General features: G+C 39.0%; 1 protein-coding gene across 1 annotated transcript; it reads left to right on the top strand.

Annotated features, from left to right (window-relative positions):
• The first annotated feature begins 212 nt into the window (after positions 1-212).
• On the top strand, positions 213-11,403 carry c7b (complement component 7b). Its single transcript, XM_054612468.1, has 18 exons — positions 213-293; positions 1,661-1,722; positions 1,836-1,911; positions 3,251-3,392; positions 3,690-3,834; positions 3,965-4,103; positions 4,493-4,621; positions 4,772-5,015; positions 6,025-6,138; positions 6,271-6,437; positions 7,277-7,505; positions 7,681-7,852; positions 8,210-8,297; positions 8,482-8,614; positions 8,872-9,063; positions 9,728-9,824; positions 9,937-10,112; positions 10,784-11,403. The coding sequence occupies exons 1-18, from the start codon at positions 228-230 to the stop codon at positions 10,954-10,956; spliced, it is 2,544 nt and encodes an 847-aa protein (XP_054468443.1). The 5' UTR covers positions 213-227; the 3' UTR covers positions 10,957-11,403.
• The last annotated feature ends 306 nt before the right edge of the window (positions 11,404-11,709 follow it).

Here is an 11,709-nt window from a genome sequence, read left to right as displayed (position 1 = left end):
CATCACCAAAATTACTTGAAATAAACTCAAAGTGTTTTTGGAATCAACCAAGTGCACATAGGAGAACAAAACGTCCGGCCTTGGATTGAAGCTGTGGAAAAGAACACTGGATCTCTGTCCATGACTCACTGTAAAAATCTGGTTGTTCAGATTCAGTGGATGAGAATTTCTTCAACTGAGGAATTCCTGAACACTGGGATCTGTAGGCTCCTCCCCCTGCTGACTATATGACCCTTAGTGTTCCAGTGCTGGACCAGACAAGAGGGCTGGACTCTAAGGAGCACATCATGAAGGTACTGTAAACTCCACTCCACAAATCTACCATTCAGATTTGAATTAACCATGATATGAAAATAGTATTATTATGATCCTGTTAAAAAAAATAATCAATATTTGCAGGCAACAAAATATGTAGAAATGTCCTTTATCTTCATTTCTTAAATTAAGGTTTAAAGTTAATATATCATTTTTACATCATCACAATTCAGAATCTTTACCTCTCACTCAAGTAATTAAAATGCGTATTCAGTACCATACAGAAATTCTCAGTTTACAAAAAAGGTTATTTTCGATTCTAATATTTAAAATGTTATTATAAAAGTTTTTGCTGAGCTGCTTGCATTTAGAAAGGACCAATAATCACTATTTGTCAATAAAGCCCAGGTGACTGATGGATAATGCACGTTTGTGTTAGTGGAAGTGTCTACCTTTCTTCATCATTGTTTCAATTTCACTCAGACAGACAGCTTTTTCACTCCTCTGAGACACATATTTAAAAGGAAACATAACTGACTCCATCACGTAACTTTATTCATGACAGATAAAGGAAGGATTTCTGAAGAATTTAAACCTTAATGCAATGCATACTTGGAAGTTAGATTTAATTTATGTAGCACTTGTAAGACAAAGTTACAATGTGCTTCATAGGAGACAAGTGCACAATAATAAGAAATATACACATACAGCTATAAATGCAAGGATTGAAATGATATGGGATCTACGTTTGTAGCATTGCTGCAGCGTTTTGAACCAGTTGCAGGCAGGACAGGGCTGATTGTCTTAGACAAGATTAAAGAGCATTGCAATAGTCTAGGCATAAACATATAAGGTTATGGATTAGTTGTTCTAGATCTCTGGTTAATAGCACTTATTTAAATGATTGTGATTTTGGTAAGGTGGAAGGAGCAGGTTCGCAGAAGCTTGTTTATGTGATGGTCAAAGTTCAAAGATCGTCCGGACATTAAGTTAACCTAAGTTCTCAAAGTTATATTAAAACAATTTTAGCTGGAAACTGACACACTTAGATGATAATAAAAGAAACAGTTGTTAATAACTTTTTTTACCTTATGAGATTAAAGTGCAAAGTCTAAAGTAAACATGGAGTGAAATGGGGTTTTCCTGCATTCCACAACTGAGGAGTTTTTAATGAATCACAGCTATCGATTCAAAGTTATCAGGACTCATCAGGACTAAATATGACTCATTCACATCCTCTTGAATTAACTAGGACTTCTATTCATGGTCAATACTGCCAAAATGGGAAGTGTAATAGAAAGGACTTTTATGTCATGATGATAGCTGCTGCCAAAAAGCTTTGTCAAGAATATTTTTAAAAGTATGATTTAGATTGAGTTAACAGTTTTCTTGCTTTTTTGTACAGTGGGATTTTGCTGCAGCTTTGTCTTCTTTGGCATTGTTGGTCGTCTTTCTGTCTCCAGTATGGTAGGTATACACACATGATCTGTCTTTACATCACTTGTATAATTGGATAAATTATGTAAAGAATATAACATAAATGTTTGTTTATTAATAATATCAATGTCCATTCCTATCAGCTGTCAGCAGCGTGTGAACTGCAGATGGGGCCCTTATGGGGAATGGTCTGAGTGCGATGGCTGCTCCAGGACAAAGGTACTTCAGAGCACACACATACTCTCACTGTAAATGTGAAGACACTGTATAGACTTAAATTCATTACCTGAAGGTATGATCAGAGGGTAACCCTTATTTTGCATTACCTAAACCCATGCCTTAACCTAACTTGCATTATTCTAACATTAACTGTAATACCAAGTTTTAACCCTAAAGTACTCGACAGTAAATGACTAAACTTGAAGAGACTAGAGTTTTGTCCCCACATGAGAAGTAAGTCTCCACAAGGAAGGTGTGTGAACAGGCTTCTGTCCTCATAATGCAATGTGCTGAATATAGAGCACACATGAGTTATTAAAAAAAGGCCAAATTCCCAAGGGTTTCTGATGCTCACAACATTGACCCTCTAAACTAAATCCATTAAGCCGATGTGAATCACAGTGTAATGTGTCTGTGTGTCCTCAGAAAAAGCATGTTTTTTTTTACATGTAAAAGGTCCGTAGAGTGTACAACATGAAGTCCATGCCTAAAAGGAGTTACCCTCCCCCTCCTCTGCCTGAAACGGCTCGATTGAATTCTCTCCTTCACTTCCGTAACTTTATGAGGTCATAATGTTATGGAAGTCACGTAAAACTCCTTCCGGCATTGACCAATCACAACAGAGCGGGCTAGCTGACCAATCAGAGCAGACTTTGCTTTCTGGAGGGAGGAGCAATCGCTACAACGGAGCATTTCAGAGAGAGGGTGAGAAGAGGTGCTGCAGGACAGCCAGGATGAGAAAAACAAGGCGGATTATGAGCATTAACGCATGTAAATATGTTGTAACTGTGACTTGAGATAAAAAATATGCACCTGGAAAAAAGCATAATAGGGCCTGTTTAACATTGGCAGAGTTCCATTAAGTGTCCCAGTAAGCTATTGCAGTGAGACAGAATGCACAGAGCAACGGCCTCCCCAAGGTGGAATGCTGCTAAAATGTATGTAATTGGTTACACCAGTGTGTTTGCTGCTACAAAAGGACTGAAAGAAACTCTAGGACTGTAGCAAGCGAGCTAGCACGGCTGCTAAAAAGTCAATAAGTCAATGCAATTTATTCAAAGATGTATTTACCATTGACTCAATCAATGTTTTTGTGAAATATATACAAATGGACGGAGCAAACAGCTTGCATGATAGCTTAGTTGTGGACTCTTTGGCTTCAAATGCTGGTGTAAAGGGGGCTTTACACAGTTATCTCAGCTATTACTGGATATTTCTAAGACTGACACAGTGATATTAATGAATAAATTAATACAGAAAATTAATTCAGACTCTGCTAATCATTTTATTTGTTTGCGTATTTAATGTATTACATTTTTATGGTCGCTTCCTTTTTCAGGTGCAGACTCGCCACATAGAGGTGTACGGCCAGTTTGGGGGTGTGCCATGTTCAGGGGAAGCCACACAAACACAACCATGTGTCCCACAAAAAGGATGTCCCCTGGCAACAAGCTGTGGAGACAGATTTCGCTGTACCTCTGGTATGTTGCAACATATATATCATTTAATAAACTGTGCCTAAGCTATTTTTTCATAACGTTGCTATGAATTTCAATATTTATCAATTTACAGCAAAAGTGCCATGATACCAATTTATTTATTTATCTATTTAAAGTTTAGGCTCAGTTTTGGGGGGTTGACGTTAGGTTAATGTTTGTCTCCGTTTTCTTAATATTTTGTACACATTATATAATTAAAAAATACTTTATAGATAGAATAAACTGGATTTATTTTCATTGTAATGTGGATGAATAGTCTTTATTGAAACCTTGGTGCAGGTCAGTGTATCAGCCAGTCTCTGGTGTGTAACGGAGACCAGGACTGTGAGGATGGTCTGGATGAGAGAAGCTGTGACCAAGATAGCAGCCAGTACTCATGTGACCTTGACAAAACACCTCCCAACTCTGACTTCACAGGTAGAGGGTGAGTAGCTACAACTCCAATTCTGCTTTTAACATAAATAACAGCCTGATATGTCATGTTTGGGCTGAAAGAATATAACACCTATAAGATAACAGTCCATCAAATGGATTTGTGGTGTCATGCTTTACAGGTACAACGTGTTGACGGGCAATCTGAGGGCAGGTGTGATCAACACTCTCAGTTTTGGAGGGCAGTGCAGGAAGGTGTTCAGTGGTGACCATAAAGTCTATTACAGACTGCCACAGAACATCATCAGGTACAGCTTTGAGGTGAGTCGAACAACACATTAATGTTTGGTGTTTATGTAGATGAGAGGCAAAGGCCTGACTGGGCTGCAAATGGGATATGTTTTACATAAATACTATTATTACTGAGTACGGTCTCACTTTACAGATTTATAAATACATGTAGTTATTTAACATTTTAAATCAGCAGTGTTATTCCAAACTTTGCTGCAGGTTACAGTTAGTAACTTTATCTTTTTATCACTCAATCTAACAGAACCTCCATAAACCTCACAGCGCCAATAAACAGACTGAACAGCCGAAGAGCCATGCAGCTAGCATGGGCTAACAATATAGTAAATAACAGAGGATGATGAGCTACTATCAGAGCAGCTGCTCTAATATACCACGTGTTGCCTTTGTTCGTGCTGCAGGTGACAGTAAACAATGAGGAGAGCGATGAATCCTACGAGAGCTCCTGGTCCTACATACAGCACATCCAGTCCAGCGCATTGGTGGGAAACGACCACCGCAGTTTCCACAAAGAGCTCACTGACAATAAGGTGATGATATAACCCGATGTGCTTCACCAATCACTTATCTCAGATTTCATACTGTAAGTGTTGGACAAAGTGACTAATATCGATATAACTGTCCTTGTACTCTAGTTGGGTTAAAAGTTTCATTCCAGTTTTTTTACATCTATGGTCCAGGCTTACAGACTTATAATCATGAAGAATAAAGTGGAGCTGGCCCAGTTCCAAAACTCTGCCCCTCAGTATTTGACTCTGGCTGAAGGCTTTTGGAAGGCCTTGTCCTCGCTGCCGTACACCTACGACTACTCTGCCTACCGCCAACTGTTTGAGACCTACGGCACACACTACCTCTCTGAGGGCTCACTTGGAGGCGAATACCAAGGCTTGTTGGAGTTTGACCGCCAGGCGCTCCAATCCAGTGGTAAGAACTTAGCTTATAATAAAAATGTTGCTATCAATATTAGTTCCTTTACGTACCCAGAAATCTGGCTTCTGCAAATTAAATCCAAACCTGATGCAATGTGATGTCATATTTTTAGGGAATGAATTTGTTTCTTGCTTCGGCTATATAGAGGCAAAGTCCCGTCCCTTCCAGTTGACCACCATGGGACCGTATTTCTGTAAAAAATATTTACGATTGTCAACATCTATCGACAAATAACAATTTTTCTCCTGTTTGAAATTTGCCATGAATGTAAGATGTTTTTAAATTTTAAAAGATATTTTTGCAAGTCAACTAAGTCACACTTTTTCTTAAAACTGTTAAAATATAACATTGTGAAAATACGTAATTAGAAAGTCTACAGACTCAAAATTGTTGGAAGTGATGTCTCTCACTGAAGCTTCGATGCCTGTGTGTTTCGTAATGGATGTACTCACACAGAGAACAGGTCTTCTCATTCTTTCGCTTCCCGGCTGATAAAAAGAGTCCTTGTATGATAACATGATCTGGTAACATGATGTAACATATGTGCATGGAAAATGCTAACTATTTACCTAGCTAGCTAGCAAGCCAAGGTAACATTCATGTTGCTGTTGGTGATGTACATTGTGAAAGACGAGTTTAGAGGTTTCAAAGAAAAAGTAACTACAACTACCACAAACCTTCGACAAAATGCTACTTTTTGACCTGCAAAACTATCTAAAACAGGCAAACCTCATATTAATGACACAATTCAAATGGTATCAAAAAACTTCTGAATTAAGGTAACATTTTTCACATTGGAAAGGGGAGGGACTTTTTCTTCTATAATGATCACTACCACATATGAACCTTTCAATTATTTGAGTTTAATACCAATAATAGCTTCAAAGTATCTCCTAAAATATTACCTTTGTATTCTGAATGAACTGGAATTTGGTGCCTGTCATGTGATGATTGGAATTTTGAACAGTTTTATATCTTTTGCTTCTGCCATATTTGTGTAAAGAAATAACAAATATAGAGTACCAGAGGTGTTGGCGAAAGGTGAAGCGCTCTTTCTTCAGGAAGAAAGTCAAGACCATCTGTGAAAAAATGAAAAAAGCTTTATCATCCAGCTACGGTGAGTGACATTAAACCTCACAGTGGGCTCTAGACGGTCAGATTTTGTCAAGTTTTGATACCAATAAATGATATTAATTTAAAGTTAACCATCACACAAACTAGCCTGAGCTCTGATGTAATTTGCCTGCAGGAAACAAAGTAAACAAGATGCCCATAAAGGTCAAAGTGTTTGGAGGAAATCCTGCCTTTATAGGCCCTCTGGCTCTTCTGGATCTGGAAAACCCAGAAGCTAACGGAGAGATCTACGACAACTGGGCCTCCTCTGTCAAAGACTTCCCTGGAGTCACCGACCAGAAGGTATGACAGCTGGTACACAGCTGGTTGTAACTTTGTGTTTGGTTAGTTGATACAAAAGCTTTGTTTTAATTTGTTGTATTCCTAATCATGTTTGATATATACATATTGAGTTAATTTTTCCATTTAAATTGTTCTTTTTGTGATTGCCTCCATCTTTCAGATAAACTGCTCCTTTGCAATGCCCCGCCCCCTTAAGTTACTGTTGCTGTCACATTCTACTAGCTGTAGCTTGTTCGAAAATTAAAATTACCACAGTGAGTTAACACCCAACCCTACATAAGGCTACTAGATGGCTACATAAATGATATGCAATGGTAAAAGACTGATATAACAGGCCGAACAAATAGTGTACAGTAGTATGAGAAAATATGTAACGGCCGTAGACACTCACAAGACATTGCTGTGTCATTCCAGCTCCCTGTTAGTTTGCAGAATTGGAAAAAATAATATTAATATTAAAAATAATACAAAAATTATGTGTTTTTTTTCCGTTTCATTTTTACAAATGGCTTCAATTATGAAGACAGACACCAAAATAGTTATGTTAACTAATGTAGATATTCTAGCCTTAGATTTAACGCTAGGTTACTCTAATAGGTTACGCTAGTTAGCCAAGTATTCTGATGTTTGCATGTCCTATAGGTGGTAAAAAAAAAATCTGTTCTTAATCAATTATTAAAATATTGATGGTATTAAAATAAAATGTTAATTAATATATGTATGTACTTATATTAATTATCATCCTTGAATGATTTTTTCTGATATTTTAAGGGAAGCATTCTGTGTGTTTCTTCCTTTTCTATACATTCACATTACTAAAGTGTAAACTTATTTTCCAGCTGCGTCCGCTGTATGAGCTGGTGAAGGAGGTGCAGTGTGCAGGTTTGAAGAAGCTCCACCTGAAAAGAGCCACAGAGGAGTACCTGGCGGAGGAGCATCCCTGTCACTGCCGGCCCTGCCAGAACAACGGACAGCCTCTTCTGACGGGCTCGGAGTGTCACTGCGTCTGCCGTCCAGGAACCTCGGGACTAGCCTGCGAGATTGGAGCTGTGATCGGAGAACAACCAGGTAAACAGACAAAATAATCTGAGAGGATTATGGATTAGTTTCAAAGGTTTAGTTTGGGTAAAAAAAAAAGGTTTGCTCTGGTCATAGTCATCCAACAAAAGTTTTATGTTACCATGCCATCCAGTCAGTTACAGAAAAACAAAGACAATACTCTCTCTCTCTCTCTTTCTCTCAGGGGTGATCCATGGCAGCTGGAGCTGCTGGTCCTCCTGGGGTTCCTGCTCTGGGGGTCAAAGGTCAAGGACCAGAAGCTGCAGCAACCCCAACCCCAGTAGAGGTGGCCAACATTGCATTGGACTGCAGAGGGAGCACAAGCCTTGTGAGGACGCAGACATCCAGTACTTGCAGTAAGGACATGCACACACAAACTTGGCATGTAGGAGTAGAACAGAAATCTACCCTTATTTTGTCTCTTTCCTCAACCAAAACAAGTCTTCACTCTAAAATGTAATTGTTTAAATGGGAGACTTTTTCCCCCAAAGCATGATTAAAACCAGTAGAAATACTTACATATGTTAATAATCTCAGAGGAAATAAGTATTTTTTGTGATATCCTTATATTGATCGTCAACATTGATTAATCAATTAGGTAGGTTAACCAATTAATGACCATGTCCTCATTATACGGTACAGGCTTAAATACTTATTAAGCAGCGGCTTCCAGCAGTATTTTAGATTTCTCACTGCTAACTGTTTGTGTGCAGGATGATGGAGCCTCAGTGCTTCGGTCTCTCTGTAACTCCACCGAAGAGATGTGGAGCGCCTCCAAACCTCAGGAACGGTTTTAGTCAGGTGAGTTTGCTTGATTGATGCTGTGTTTCCATTTATGTAAACCTCTGAGACCTGTGGGCTCTTTGGGTTCCAAAGAATGTTGCAAAACTGTAGTAAACTTGTAGCTCTCTACTTGCAAATATTCAAGAAGGTGATTAATTGCATGTATTTGAGCATAGCTACTGTTGTTTTATTTCTTTTTTAGGATCCCAAAGACTTTTACCTGGTTGGAAACAGGGTGGAGTACTCCTGCATACACGGCCATTACCTCAGTGGAAACGCTGTGGCTCATTGCACTGAAAACCAGAAGTGGAGGACAGGAGCGATGGTTTGTAAAAGTACGTCTTCACGCCATCAACTCTTCTAGAGATGTTATGCATTTGGTTCTAATGTTTGTTAATTAGCAGGACATCTGAAGAGCGACTTACAGTAACAGATTTAAGTAGTGTCTACTGCATGGCATAAATCCAGATCCAGATGCAGAATGCAGATTAAACATTTGCTCTCAGGAATCCACACGTTATCACTGTCAAGGATCACAATGTCATGTTTCCCTCACTTCCTCTGGCCCAAATTCCCCCTCTTCCCGTCACAGGTTCCACTTGTGAGATTCCTCTACTCAACAGCCAAGTGATATCCACGCCCACGCAGGCCACCTATCAGATTGGAGAAAGTGTGTCCCTGTCCTGTCCTGTGGGGTCAGTGCTGGATGCTGAGGTGTCAGAGATCATGTGCAGTCCCAGTCTGCAGTGGTCTCCTTCACCGGCCAGCGCCCATTGTAGAGCCGGTACAGTACACACATTTATTCTCAGTTCAAATGTTGTTGTTGTAAAGCTTCGTATGTTCAACAGGTTCACTCCCCAGAAATATAGTTATGCTGTGAAATATTTAACTAGATAATTCTCACTTACTCCGCAGCTCTACTGAGTTTTCTTAGCCTCTTTCAGCTCACTGTATACTTCAGTCTCAGTGCTCTAATCAGCCCTGTTTCCAGCAGCAGCAGGCAACTAAACAACTCTGACAAACGCACTGTACACTACCTGCCCATCATCAAACAATAGACAATGTTTGCAACTAGAACACAACCACGGCTCCAATCAGATGACATTGTTGCTGAGTCTGCTGGATGTATAAATAGGAATCTGTTTGCCACAATTTTGATCCATATCGGCAAAAATTCTATCACTGCAGCTTTGATCAAAATAACTTAAGCTTAACCTTATGTTTTACTTATTTTTTTATTGAATTAATTCGGGGGCGATGGGTGAATTTAAGTCTAATATTCTCTATCGTTTAGCTCTGTTTTTGGCCTCCACCAACAGTCTACCATGTTAGTAGCAGCTTGTTGCGAACTTTGCAAACTCTTGATTGAGGTGGATATAAGGTTGTGTTCCTGTGGTGTATGTTATATCAGATTATATGATAGAATATATATTTTTTTTTCTTCTCAGCGCCCTCAGTTCCCTCTCCTCCACCTGGCCTGAGGTGTAAGCCGTGGGAGAGCGTAGGAAAAACTGAGTGTGTGTGTAAAATGCCATCTCAGTGCCAGTGAGTATGATTTTTGATAATTATCTCTGCATTACACACACAGGGAAATGCCTTGTGTGAAAGCAAGAAAGAACGTTAACACCGCATTTTTACACATGTTGTCTTCATTCAGGACTTCTCTGCAGTTGTGCGCCAGACTCGGCCCAAGTCGAGCTCGTTCGCTTAGCGTTTGTCAGCTTGGAGCTCTGCAGTGTTTAGGGCGGAGCTTCGAGTTGGCCAATGACAGCGACTGTGACCTGCCAGAGGAGATGTCATGTGAGGACTGCAAACCAGGGACAATCTGTCAGGGTGAGTCTCCTGGACCGTCCATATTGTATCTTCCTATTTATTACAATAGGGGGGTTTATTCTTGTTGTTTTGACCATTATTGTAAAAAATTTAGCCAGATTATTATGGAGCTAGAACAGTGATTTGAGATTTTTGCAGCACAAATTAAATCTGGCATTCAATACAAATCCTGAACTCACAATGGACAAATAAGCATTAAACAAAATTCCACTGAAAAAAAAGATGGAGTCAAGTAAACAAAAAAAGATACATCAGAATACAATATACAATATATATATTCATTTGTAATGCCTGTGGGTTTTTTTTCAGTGAAACCTTTTTCTCAACCACCTTTTTCTCATTCAGTTGTTCCAATGCCAATGTTTCCTCAGTTCAGGTTTTGTTTTCAATGGAGAATTGTATTTGTAATGCAAATGTAAAGGGGAAAATATTTTATAAAATGTCCAGGTTCAGGAGTTTCTACATGTTTGCATGCTTTAATGTTGAAAAAAACCACTGAATATATTGAAACACTCAGTTCTAGCATCTGTTTCTTTAAAGGTCTTTAAATGTCTGGTTATCTGACTGCAAGATACGAATGATTGCCTAAAAAGTATTTTAATACTCAAATATATTGGTGGTCTGAATATATATTATATGTGTGTGAATGTATCATTCTTTTTCAATTCTAGAATCAAAGTGCGTTTGTCTGAACGCCTCAGAGTGCCCTCAAGACTCCACCCCCTTGTGTGCTAGTTCTGGTGTTGGCAGCAATGCTGTGGCGATGACCGAATGTGAGGTGGGGGCCAGACGGTGTGCTGGGGAGAAGGTCAATGTTCTAAGTATTGAGGCTTGTCCTGAATAAATATGGCTGTTGAGCTTTATTTTACTGAGCAGACTCACGCTGTACTTAAAGGGGGGGGGGCTGACTTTTTTTCTCTTCCTTGTGAACAAAATCAAATATTTCTTTCTTGAATTATGTAAATATGTTCCCCTGCCATCTTGTGGTGTCTTTTTGTATTAATCATGAAGTACTGATGATAGACAAGCAATGCACAGTGGCTGCGCATCGCCAAATACCACTGAAGGTCTGTGCTTGACATTCAGAAGACAGAGTTTCGAGTTAAAGTCACTTGTGGATGTGCCAATGAATTGCACTTAAGGGACCTACAGTGTGCGGACTAATGATGGACAACATCTGCATGTGAAGTAAACATAAGTTTCTGCTCTAATGGTTTGACAAACATTAAATGAATGCTCTGATATTGATGGTTTTTGTTATAGAAAGTTAATAAAAACCTATCTTTGAATATATTTTTGTTCTCTTTGTTTTGTTTAAATATCAAATAATCTAATGGGGTTAATTCTCCACTTAATCACTTATCAAATGTATGTTGCGTTCACATGACAGACGGTAAACAGCAAACCCGATATGTTAATGTCCAAGAGCATAATGGTAAAATTAGGGAATTTACAACCCAATATATATACTAATATTATGTAGCTCCCTCACACCTAATAAGGTTGTTTATGTGGGAGATGGCTGCATTGTATAGCTAAATACATTTCTAGAATAATCAAATGAAACATCATGGGGAGGAGGTGGTGAGGAAGGTCG

Source organism: Anoplopoma fimbria, chromosome 14 (genome assembly GCF_027596085.1).
Source record: "Anoplopoma fimbria isolate UVic2021 breed Golden Eagle Sablefish chromosome 14, Afim_UVic_2022, whole genome shotgun sequence".
Lineage (NCBI taxonomy): Eukaryota > Metazoa > Chordata > Actinopteri > Perciformes > Anoplopomatidae > Anoplopoma > Anoplopoma fimbria.
The sequence above is the reverse complement of the archived record's forward strand: the minus strand, read 5'-3'. Positions and strand labels throughout refer to the sequence as shown.

What these genes read in the sequence shown, in the direction of transcription:
- c7b (XM_054612468.1), top strand. Translation starts at nt 228, where the DNA reads ATGACCCTTAGTGTTCCAGTGCTGGACCAGACAAGAGGGCTGGACTCT. An exon ending in CAGATTTCGCTGTACCTCTG is followed by an intron (nt 3,393 to 3,689) that starts GTATGTTGCAAC and finishes ACCTTGGTGCAG; the next exon opens with GTCAGTGTATCAGCCAGTCT. An exon ending in AGGAGCGATGGTTTGTAAAA is followed by an intron (nt 8,615 to 8,871) that starts GTACGTCTTCAC and finishes TTCCCGTCACAG; the next exon opens with GTTCCACTTGTGAGATTCCT.